General features: G+C 38.2%; 1 protein-coding gene across 3 annotated transcripts in view; it reads right to left on the minus strand.

Annotated features, from left to right (window-relative positions):
- The window catches only part of RBFOX1 (RNA binding fox-1 homolog 1), a 1,508,648-nt gene that overhangs the window by 594,985 nt on the left and 900,792 nt on the right, over positions 1-12,871 (minus strand). For all 3 annotated transcript variants that reach the window (XM_028527782.2, XM_028527789.2, XM_028527774.2), the window contains one exon: positions 1,392-1,433. In XM_028527782.2, coding sequence (XP_028383583.1) covers positions 1,392-1,418 — 27 coding nt within the window. In that variant the 5' untranslated portion in view covers positions 1,419-1,433. The remainder of the gene's footprint in view (positions 1-1,391; positions 1,434-12,871) is intronic.

Consider the following 12,871-nt stretch of genomic DNA (forward strand, 5'->3'; position numbering starts at 1 on the left):
TACATTATTTACTAGGATGAACCAGTAATTCAGACAGCAGGGAAAAGGCAATAAGAAAGTGCAAGAAAGCTTAAAACATTGTGAAGGCTGCTTCATGAAGGAGTCACAACTAATGTAGGCTCAGGGACTTAGCAGTGAAGTGGGCAGAGATGAAAGGTTAATAGAGAAGACCATGGTGGGTGACTGCATAAAATAAATACACATAAAAGAAGAAAAGGCATCAAGTCACTTTCTCCATTCCATGGAACTAGATTCTGTTGTTTGTTATATATAAGGATTTAACAAACCTGATGCCAGTAACAACTGTGAAATTGCAATAGCTTTACAAATCATTGTCATCTCAAGATTGGCATTAAGTGAATACTTTGAAAAGTTACCAAGCAGTACATAAGTGACATTAGAATTATGAATTATTTAATAATTTTTCTTGTTTATTAGATTCCTTTGAGCACAATGGTGACCCAAACCCAAAACACACTATCATTTTAAAAGCAGCAGATTCCTCTAGTTTTTATAATAATGTAGAAACATGACTATAAGGCACATTGTCCAGTAAAAATTGCCAACTTTCATAAGTGACATTAAAGATAGCCCAGTTATGCCTTCAAACTCATCCATCCAAAACATGAGCACATTTTAAAACACACACACATACACACACACACACACACACACACACACACACGGAGAGGAGGAGGTCATCCTGATATTTCTTAAAATATCATTCCCATAGCAAGAAAGATATCAACCATGACACCATGAAAACAGAACAATGTCACCAACCTCCATTTGTAAGTGAACCATTCTCTCCTCCTCTAGGGAATGCATTTTGCATCTAGCATAATTGAACATTGAGAGAGATTCATTTTTAAGAAGGTAAATCACATACAAGTTTTAAAAATCTGTCTCCTTCTCTTATATACACAAACACCACAAAACAGAAAGGTCTAGAGAGGACTTGCATTCTCCTTGACATATTAGTGGCTCACCCTCCCCAGTTAACAGCAAGAGAGGATTTTAGCCACTCAGCAAACAGCCTGATATTCACATTAAGAAGGCAGCAAGACATCCTTTTGACCTTTGTTATTACTTAGACCTCGTGTTGTACATAAAAAGAGTACAATGATGTCAAACAAATTCCAGAAGAGAAGTATTTATTGCTGAATCTAAATCAAAAAATCCATATCTACTATAATGGCACTTCAAAAGAAGATATACTGTATTTACCAGCTCAATCAATACTAAATTAGCTGGGATAAATATTTTCAATTCTACCAGTCTTAAGATGAAGCCCACTATTTAGAACCTTGTGTCTTGGGGGAGACAAGGAAATTTTTGCTTATCACACAGAAACAAAAACCAGGAAGTATTTTACAAGCAGATGCACCTACCCTTAGCTGCTCTCTTTCACAATTCATCTGTTGTCTGGAAACCTACAAAGGAAAGGAAAAGAGGGGGGGGATCAGAATGTTCTGCATCAAAACAACATGAAAGAAAGAAGAAAGTTGCTTCTAATCACTCAGCTTAAAGCAGACCTAGAATTAATTAATTACGCATTTAATTTTTTCATTAGAACTAAATAATTTTTTTTTCTTTAGGACTCCTAATCTTCCCTTGGCATTTCTATTGTGTGATCCAGAAACTCAATTAGGATGAGCCAGTCTTGAAGGGGGAAGAGAAAAGAGGTCCCAGAGAGAATGTAGGAGGTGAAATCTGCTCAGGGTGAAAACTCCCCCTTGGCCTGGAATCCCTCTTGCCCTATCCAACAGGCACAGGCATTCTTTCCTGAGGACCCCTGGGTATAGTCACTGGACATCACACAGTGTCTTCTCTGCTGTTAAGGGCCAGTAGTGTTACCTATATGCCTTGGCAAATGAATTACAGTTTATAGTCCATTTCAAATCAGATAATAATAAGTCCCCATAAGACTGTGATGGGGAAAATTCTGAGGTCAATGCATACATCACAGACACATGATCAATCAGTGATATCCACCATAAGCTCAAAAAGGAGAGACTAGTGATATCCAGGACATGCTTCACTTATCCTTCTCCTACCAAAAACATGCTTCTAAAAATCAAAAGTGCTTCTTTGGGGTGACCATACAATTTATTGTTCAGACAGGAAAACTTACAGGAGCTAAAGGAGTGGGTGGGATGTTAATGGTGATGCCAGGGACATCGCATGTGAAGTGGCAATGACAAAGCAAACTGGGGCATGTGGTCATTCTACCTTCAACTCTAACAGCTAGGCTGAAATAAAATTCAGGTATGCATTCACAATTTATTCTGTGCATTTCTGGCATTTTTTTAACCAATGAAGCAACCTCTGACTCCCAGCATCTGACAGTATATTGCAAGCTTTTGAAACTTTCACTAAAGGATAAGAAGGTTTGGAAACTGACTTCTGATGTATATTTTATGTATTTTGGATTGAAAGTTTCTTTTTTACTTTCCCTCAAACAAAAACAAAAACAAGAACCTTCATTTAGGATATGCCAGAACCCCAAATCTATGTGCTTTGCTCATAGTGCCCTGGAACCCAGAAATATCACCTCTAAGAACAGCTCCTAAGAACATAAGCAGAGATTCACACAAATGTTTATTTACATGCCAATTAACTGCAGCCTTACTTATGAAGGAAAACCATTGTAAGCATGACAGTGTGCAACAATGGTAACATTTACAATAAATGAGAGCACACTGATTTGATGGTATAACATGCAGCATTGAGAACCATGGCTTTGAAAAATACTCAAAGAGCACGATCTAGCTTTTAAGAAGCTACAAAGGTACACAGATGTTATGATTCCTATTTTGTTTTAAAAATACGGTGAAATGGATCATAAAGAGAAGGAAGAGAGGTAAGAGAAAAACCACGACTGAAAGTAAATATTCCAAAATATTTTTTAAATGAGTACAATTCTGTAAGTATACAACATTTAAAACAGATGACTTTACAATATGCTAATTATATCTCCGTAAACTGTTAAAAAGTGAAGCAGGGCAAATCCGTACGGATAAGTGGTTGCCATGGGATTCAGGAGAAGGCAAACAGGGTGGTGAAAAAGTTTTCAAACTAGATAGGAATGGTTGCACAATATTGTGAAGGTATTTAAAACCCCAGAACTCTGCAGTTTGAACTAGCTAAAATGCTACATTTTATTTTAGGTGTTTTTTCCTATAATGAAATAAATGAAGTGGGTTGTGAGGGTCCGATTCTGGGCAAGATGGAATCTCACCCTGTCTCTCCCACTCAGTGGAACTAAACATTCTGTCCAGGCTGCAGGGAGCAGCTCTCTGAGGTCTGTGAAGAGCCAACAGTAGCAGATGGACTGAGGAAGGAGACCAGAATGCAAAGACCCACCAGACAAGGTGAGTTCTTCCCTCATCCCCTCCTCAGAATCACCTGGCAGGGATTTGGGGCAGCCTAGAGCTCAGCATTGGGCATCCACATACAGAGAGACACCCAACGCTCTGTGGGAATCTTCTTCTATGGTCTGAGAAGGTGAGCAAGTCCCACTGATTTCTCTCTCTCCTCTTGCCACTTGGCTCCTAATGCAGGCCCAGCCACAGAAGCACATGAGCAGGGTGAAAAGGCCACAGCTTTCTGGCTTTCAGACAGAAAAGTAGCATCTTGGGAAACCAAACATGTTTTGAGGATCCTAAAGAGGGAAGAGTTTGGAAAACTCTTGTAGTTTTCCCATCTAGTGCTTTTATAAAGTCCACGCTCACCCCTGAGCCACATGTGGACCTAGACAGGGACCACAGACTGTGAAAATAAAAGGGCTAAACTACTGCCAAGGGCCCCAGCTGGCCATGGGGATGTTCGAGTGGGACAGACCCGACTGTCACTGCGAAGGTTTGACAGCAGAACTGATACTGGAAACAAACTCCACAGAAGGATGGTAGGAATGTACAGCCTGATTTCAGCTGGGTTGATTTCCTGATAATACAAACAATTTCCATAGAATTTCAATAAGGCTTGGAGTCTCAAGGCATAATAGTCAACATACCGGGGACACAATCACAATTACTCAGCACATAACAGAAAAGTCTACACTCATACAGGAAAAGACAGTCACGGACATTAACACTGAAATGACAAAAAGATGTGGGAGTTATTGAGTAAAGATTTTAAGTAACTTTTATAAAAATGCTTCAAGAAACAAGGGAAAAAACACAATGAAAACAAATTAAAATTTACACAGTGTTGTCAAAGAAATAGAAAATATAAAGAAGAACCAAATGGAGATTTTAGAACAGTAAAAACAATAACCTAAATTTAAAAAAAAATGAACTCACTGAATGAGTTCAAATGTAGAATGGAGGTAGCAAAGGAAACTCAGTGAACTTGACTGAGTAGATACCAAATAAAAAACACCTAATGTAAACAATAGAAGGAGAAAAGGGAGGAGAGAAATAAGAAAAAATTTTGGGAGCCTATAGAACAATGCCAAAAGATATAACATTCATGTTACTCATTAGAATAAAGATAGTGTTCACTGAAGAAAAAAATATTTGAGAAAAAAATGGCTGAAAATTCCCCATATTTGACAAAGACATAAACCCGCAAAATCAAGAAGCTCAGCAAACTCTAAGGACGTAAACCCAAAGAAACTCATATCCAGCTGTAATCAAACTGTTGAAAACTTAAAACAAATAATAAGAAACAACAAATACACACAAAATACTTTCTCAAAAAAAGCCAATGACAAATGATATAATATTCATGAGAAAGCAAGAGTTCAAGTTACTGTGAATTTCTTATTTAAACAAACAAATGATAACCAAGGAGGCCAAAAGGAGGTAGCAAATGATTCTCTTTTGAATTCTGAGATAGAAGAAGTGTTAACCCAGAAATCTATGTCTGATGAAAACATCCCTTAGAAATATTAAGAAACTAAGAAAATTCATTACCAACAGATCTATTCTGAAAGAATTGCTACAGGAAGTTCTCCAGACAAAGGAGAACTTGTCCCATATAATACCAGAAGGAAACTTGGAACATCAAGACTAAAGAAGAGGAAAGGAAATGATAAACATATGGACAAATACAAATATAATGCACTAGTTGACTCCTCTGGAGTTCTTTCAAATATGTGTAATGGTTAAAAGAAAAAAATAATCACAACATTGTCTAAAAAGGTTTTCAATATATATACATAAGATAAACCAAACATAAAAAGAGGAGGGCAAGGAACACTTATGGAAATAAGGTTTCTACATTCCAATGGAAATGGTAAAATATCAATTCTATGTAGACTGAGAGAAGTTAAGCACTATGTAAATTGTAATACCTACAGTGACCACTTTAAAAAATACATAAAGTTATACACTCAAAGACAAATCATGTTCAATACTTGGACATTTGTTTGAAGAAAATAAATAAAACAAAGTGCCTTGACCTCAACCTCACACTTTATACAGTCATTAACTTAACATGGTCAATGTATCTAAATGTATAACATAGAACTGAAGAGAGATGTGATTAAAGAGTAGGGGAAATATTTTTTTCTTAATGCTTTTCTGTACTTTTCAAAGTATCCTTTATGTCATAAAGGGTATTTATAATTAGAAAATATTTTAATAATTGTGCCTTGTAGAAATGTGTTTTAAAATGATATTGTAATAGTAACAGCTCTCATTTTCATTATATAAATAAAATAGCTTATCTAATGACAAGATTAATATTCTTAACATCTGTACTCAAAAATCAAAAGGGTTTGTCAGGCTCACAGAAGCATAGTGGTAACATTTAAAGAAACAAGTAAACTACTGACCTAAACCATGTGAAGTAAAGCAGTATTATAATGTTCCTATTGAAAACTATTCAAGTGCAAAATTCAACAGTAGCCATGGAATTAGCTGTGCTGGCCTTCAAATAAAGCTGATTAAGAAATTTAGATATAGACTTCTGGCAAGATGGAGGAATAGGTGGACGCACCATATCTCCTTGTACAACCAAGATTAGAAAAACAATAATTTACAACAATAATTTACTATCAGAATAACACCCAGATCCGGCAGAGGATTTATCTGAATGGAAGTCGGGCAGCCAAGAAGCTGAAGTAGACGCGTTCATCCAGACTGGTAGGAGAAGACGAGCCCGGTGGGCGTGGGGCTGGCTCGGGTCAGCGGCACGCGGAGGTCGGGGGAAAGTTTGGCTCGAAATCGGTGCAAAAGCCATCCGGGGGCGCAAGAAGGCAGTGGTGATCTCTGAGTATGCAAGCTGTGGCTGGCAGACCCAGAGGGGTAGCGATTGTGGACCAGGGCAGAACTCGAGGCCCGGAAGCCCAGACAAGGGTCTGAGTCCAGGAGAATGGAACTATTGCCATTGTTTTCTCCCGCCCCACTCCCGCTCCCACCCCGCCCCCACATATAACGTCACAATCTAGCGACTGGTGAGCACCTAAGACTCTGCCCCCCACCGTAACAAGAGCAACCAGACCGGAAAAAAAAAAAAGGAGAGACAGGAGAAAAAAATATGTTTTCAACAGAGCAGATCAGTCCCCCAGGACTCATCCTTTTGAGCAACCAAGAATTAGCCAATCTATCAGATGCACAGTTCAAAACACTGGTGATCAGAAAGCTCACGGAACTGATAGATTTTGGATGAAATCTAGATGAAAGGATGCAGGTTACCATAAAAGAGATGCAGGAAGATATGCGGAGGAGAGCCAATAGTGAAAGGAAGGAATCTGAGTCTCAAAACAATACAGTGGACCAGAAGGAAGATAGAATCACCCAAGCAGGAAAGCAAGATGAAATAAGAATTCAAAAAATTGAGGAAAATATTAAGAGCATCCAAGACACCTTTAAACATTCCAATATCCGAATTATAGGGGTACCAGAATCGGAAGGGGAAAAGCAACAGATTGAGCACGTATTTGAACAAATAATAAAGGAGAACTTCCCCAAACTGGCAAAGGGAACAGTCTTCCAAGAAATCCAAGAAGCTCAGAGAGCCCCAAAGAAGTTGGACCCAAGAAGAAACACACCAAGGCACATCATAATTACATTAGCCAAGGTAAAAACGAAAGAGAGAATCCTAGAAGCAGCAAGAGATAAGGGGACAGTCACCTACAAAGGAGTTCCCATCAGACTGTCAGCTGATTTCTCCAAAGAGACCTTACAGGCAAGAAGGGGCTGGAAAGAAATATTCCAAGTCATGAAAGACAAGGACCTACATCCCAGATTGCTCTATCCAGCAAAGCTCTCATTTAGAATGGAAGGGCAGATAAAGTGCTCCTCAGATAAGGTCAAGTTAACGGAGTTCATCATCACAAAGCCCTTATTTTATGAAATGCTAAAGGGACTTATCTAAGAAAAGAAGATAAAGAAAAGACATGTATAGTAAAAGGACAGCAAACTCACAAATATTAACAACCACACCTAAAGCAAAACCAATAGAAACTAAGTAAACAATTAGAACAGGAACAAAACCACAGAAATGGAGGGCACATGGAGGATTAGCAGCAGGGGGGTGGGAGGAGGAGAGAGGGGGAAAGGTATAGAGAATAAGTAGCACAGAATGTAGGTTGAAAATAGATAGGGGGAGGGCAATAATAGTACGGGAAATGTAGAAACTAAAGAACTCACAAGTATGACACATGGACATGAACTAAAGGGGGAAAAAGTGGGTGGGAGGGGGGTACAGGGGGGAGGGGAGAGAAGGGGGGAAATGGGACAACTGTAATAGCATAATCAATAAAATATATATATATAAAAAAAGAAAGAAATTTAGATATAATAAAAAGCATTTGAGTAATCTCTATAGTGGACATTTTTGGGTTTGGTTGGTTTGTCTGGAGTTTTGTGAGTGTTTTTTTCCCTTTATTTATGTATTTTTTATTGAATTGGTTGTGGTGACATTGGTTAATAAAGTTATATAGGTTTCAGATATACACTTCTATAATACATCATCTATATATTATATTGTTTGTTCACCACCCTACACAGCATTTCACATTTTTCTGTATTCCAGCAATACTATCTCTCTTCTCCTTTTGGGCCATGTTCCTATCCAATCCCATAAATTCTTCGTTAATTGCATATCAGCACCACCACACTCTTTTGCTACCTAATAACACACACACCTGCCATTACCACAGAAATACACACATCTGAGTATGGTAACCAGTGACCTCTTCTTCTTCAACCAGTGATCCAGTGCAGATGGCCAGTTATGCAACATGGCCGAGTCCCACCATGAGTTCACCTTTGTGTTTCAAATTTGCTCATCACACAACACTCTATGCAAGGTGCAATGATGCTCTAAAGACTCACTAAGTTATTGCTAGACCTAATGAGACTCTTTAAAATATTTCCCCATAACCAATATGGGAAAGATTCAGAGAGAAAAAGGCACCTGTACCTCCTTATCATTTGCTATGAAGAAAAACCCTGCACACTCTTTGAAAGCTAACCTTGAAACATATCTTATATGTACATTTTTCTACATGGCATCTCATTTGGAACTAACATGAGATATATTTTTTCTCCCATGGCAGTGATGCTCAAACCAGTATTTTTATACCCTAAATGAAAAAAGGGAAAGAGAGGTCTGATGCTGCTCCTTTAAGATGCTTCCAGGGAATCAAATACCACTCTCGATAGGGCTGCCAAGTAAGCACTTATGAAAGGTTAGGAACTGAAGCAATAAACTTCAGCATGTGACCCTTTGCTCTCCTGGTTGAATGGGATGTTTAATAGCGGGGATTCATCTTCCCCCATGTCCTAACTTCGTCTAGCCAGCAGGGCCAAAGAATCTTTCTCAGATTCAGCCTTTTTCATCTCCTGACTTTGAGCTCTCTCTTATCAGCTGGTCTGATTTTTTTACTGGTCTGATTTTTCCCTCCCACACATCACACTTGATCTGCAAGGGAAAGGATGGAATATTAGTCAGATTTATTTTTCTACAGACCAGGACAAAATTTGGAGTCCATTTCTTTGTCCATCAGTCATTCTTTCCTGTGTTCAATAATATATACATGTGTGCATGTGTGTGTGTGTTTATCAGGCACCTTCTGGATGTCAGACACTGTTCTATACACTGAGAATACAATAGTAAAGAAGACTTCTGGAGCTCATTGTCTAAGTGGAGCAAATAATGAGTAAGTTGACAGTTACAATACAGTGAACATTTGCTACAATGAAAATATAAGCTGTGCTAACAGCACATAAGAGGGACAGCAATCTTATCTTAGAGAGTTGAAAAAGGTGTTAATGTTTTATGTTTGTTTTGACTTTTAGAAAATGTATCCAGAGAAAGAATGGAAAAAATCTTTCAAGAAGAGAGGGGAATGTGTGAAAATTCTAGTGAAGATGATGGAAGTGCCAAGTAATTCAATGTGGCGGGAAAGTCAAGTGCAAGAAGATATTGGTAAGAGATTAACTTGAATCCGTAAAAGTAGGAGTCAAAGGAAATATGAAGACACATGATAAATGGATGGATAAGTATGCATGTTTTCTGGTTTGTAATCACATAATATTAGAAATTCCAGTTTTTAGGACAGTTGTGAATCATTCAGAAGAAACTACCAAAGACATCCAGCAGCATAAGACTCAATAAATCAAATCAGCTGGTACCTGTATACATTTCTCAAGTTCTGTACTTTCAGAATCATTATTAATTTTTCTGAAATAATATGGCATTCTCCTATAAATCCAAGGTACCTAGGGTGAGTGCTACAATTCACCTTCTCTTTATGCATTTCAGGATTATATACAGTTGACATGTATAGTATGAGATCACACTTTGTGACTAGCACTGTGCTGTGGAAGGGGGTGTGAATATAAATGATGCATAGTGAATTTCCTAAAAAATCTCAAAGAGAGAGGAAGAGGGATGAATAAAATAAAGATTATAATGCTGGGTCCTAAGTGTCATAAAAAGAGAAAACACAGGATACCACGGGGACCTGAAGAAAAGGTGCTAACCCATCCTGCTGTGTGGGGCAAAAAGTGGAGGGAGGTGTCAGCCAGGTGCTTCTGGAGATGGAACACTTAATTTGAGCCTTTCTAGGGGAATAATGTACTCAAGAATTTGGGAAAGTGAAATGGCAAACAGCACAAAGGTAAGAAAAAGTAAGGGAGGACACTGCATTGTGGATGGAGGATGGGCAGTTAGGAAAAGTGCATTCATATTGCAATAGTTTTATGTTTTGCTCCATTTTAACTATGCTGACAGAATATTAATTATTTTTAAGCAAAATAAATTTCACATTAATGGTGGTTAAAATGTATTCAATATTTACAATATGCCAGAAAAGTATGATACATACTTTTTAGGAGATACACACACTACACACACACACACACACACACACATATATATATATATATACACACACACACACACACATACACACACACTAAACATTTAGGGTATATATAATGTTTATATATATATTTAAACATTTATGCATGTATAAATATATATATTTCCTTTTTGGATTGTTCATTATTAGTGTATAAAAACAACTGTTTTTTACGTGTTAATTTTGTATCCTGCAACTTTACTGAATTAATTCACTAGTTCTGACAATTGTTTCATGGAATCTTTAGGATTTCCTGCAGTTAATGCTCACAACTTCATAAATATCCTTAGTTCCATTTTACAGATGGTGAAACTGAGGCACAGAGAGCTTTTTTTTTTGCATGACTTCCTAAAGTCACAAAGCTAGGAAGTGTTGATGAAGAAATTATCATTGGGATGGCTTGACTCAAGTCCCACTCTGAACCCCTGTAGACACAGACACCCACACCTTTACCCCACACCCAGGCTGCATCTTATTTGTCCTTAGTAGGTGCTCTTTATATTGTTTATTCTTATGTTTTACCCTTGTTCCAATTATTTCCCCCTTTGGCCCCCTCTACCCAGCCGGCCGCCCACTTCCATAGTCAATACCCACCCCATTGTCCATGCCTATGGATCCTTCATATACATTTCTTGACCAATCCCTTCGCCTTCTTTCAACCAGTCCCTTTCTCCTCCCTCCACTTTTACCACAGTCAGTCTGTTTTGTGATTCTATGACTCTGGTTCTATTTTGCTGATTAGTTTATTTGTTTATTAGATTCCTCTTATAAGTGAGGTCATACAGTATTTGTCTTTCACCAACTGGCTTATTTCACTTAGTGTAATAGTTTCCAGTTCCATCCACGCTATTACAAAATGTAAGAATTCTTTCTTCCTTTCTGCTGCAGAATAGTCCATTGTGTAAATGTACCACAGCTTTTTAATCCACTCATGTACCGATGGACACTTAGTCTATTTCCAACTCTTGGCTATATAAATAGGACTGCCATGTACATAGGTGTGCATAAGTTATTTTGAATCGGTGTTTCTGGATTCTTAGGATATATTCCCAGCAGTGCAACTGCTGGATCAAAAGGTAGTTCCATTTTTAATTTTGTAAAGAACTTCCACACTGTTATTCACAGTGGCTGCACCAGTCTGCATTCCCACCAAAGTGCACTAGGGTTCCCTTTTATCCACATCCTCTCCAATACCTGTTATTTGTTGATTTATTAATGATGGCCATTCTGACAGGTATGTTGCTGCTCTGCCTGATGTGATGCTGTTTGCATGTTTGTGGTTCTCTCCAACAAAACATGAAATGACTGTGTCAACTGGCTTCATATGAGTAAATGCATAGATCTGCACAATTTTCTTTGAATAGTTTTGAGTGGGTTTAGACTGGGTTTAAATTGGGATACTTTCCACCAATTAGATTTCTCCGATAACGATGCATTGGGTCCTTTTGCAGGTGGAGTTTTCTCCCCAGTGGAGACTGGAAGCTCAGGAATTTGACTGACTGACTGCCTGAGTCCAATCCTGGCACATCATTTTTTTAACATCAGCCACATTGTAAAATCTCTCTGCTTACAATTTCCCCATTTGTAGGAGGGGGATGGCATGGTGCCTATCGCTCATCCAATTTTGTTGTGAAGACAAAATAAGATAATCTATTATGTACTAAGCAGAGTACATGGCTCATTTAAATAACTCAGTGAATCCCAGAAAGTGCTATTATAATTAATGTGAGAGTCAGGGTGGAGCCTTCAGATGGGGCCCTAGGCCCAGCTGCCAAGGGACACCGCCCATTGCAGGACAGTTCGTAGCTGTCACAGCACGGAAGGTACATTCCTTTTGTTCAATGGCTCCTCTGCTAGGAGGCTGTTTAAAAGGATGCAGGGAGGAATAGGGGAGAAAGGCAGTGTTTCCCAAAGCATGCACCTGGAACTTGGGAGAATACCAATGTCCAATCAGAAATAAAATGGTTTAAAAAATTGTGATTCATCTATATAGAGGTGGGCAGATTTTTTCTATAAAGAATCAAAAAGTAAATATTTTTGGCTTTGGGAGCCATAAGGTCTCTTTGCTACATCTCTTTGCTACAACTACTCACCCCACTGTAGCAAGAAAGCAACCAGAAACAATGTGCATACAAATGACTGTGATTCAATAAAACTTCATTCATAGTAGTCAGTGGGCTGGGTTTGACCTCTGGCCAGAATTTGCCAATCCTTGATCTATACTATGGAAAACTATAGATACATTAGAAGTATACTGTGGAAGGGTGTCCATGATACAATGAATGAAATAGAGCAAACTCTACCAATTTTTAAAACACAACCTATTTTTTTGTTTTAAAAACTATACATATATACACACAAAAAATATCCATTTACACATAGAAAACATCTGGTATGATAAACACCAAACTTCAAACAAAAGCACAAAAATGATGTTCTGGAAATGAGAATGATGACAGGGATGGAGTAGTGAGGCTGGTTCCTCATGTTTACTCTTGGGTTCTGTTACAGTGTTTCAACTTCCTGCAGTGAACATGGCCTGCCTTTATA

Source organism: Phyllostomus discolor, chromosome 3, assembly GCF_004126475.2.
Source record: "Phyllostomus discolor isolate MPI-MPIP mPhyDis1 chromosome 3, mPhyDis1.pri.v3, whole genome shotgun sequence".
NCBI lineage: Eukaryota > Metazoa > Chordata > Mammalia > Chiroptera > Phyllostomidae > Phyllostomus > Phyllostomus discolor.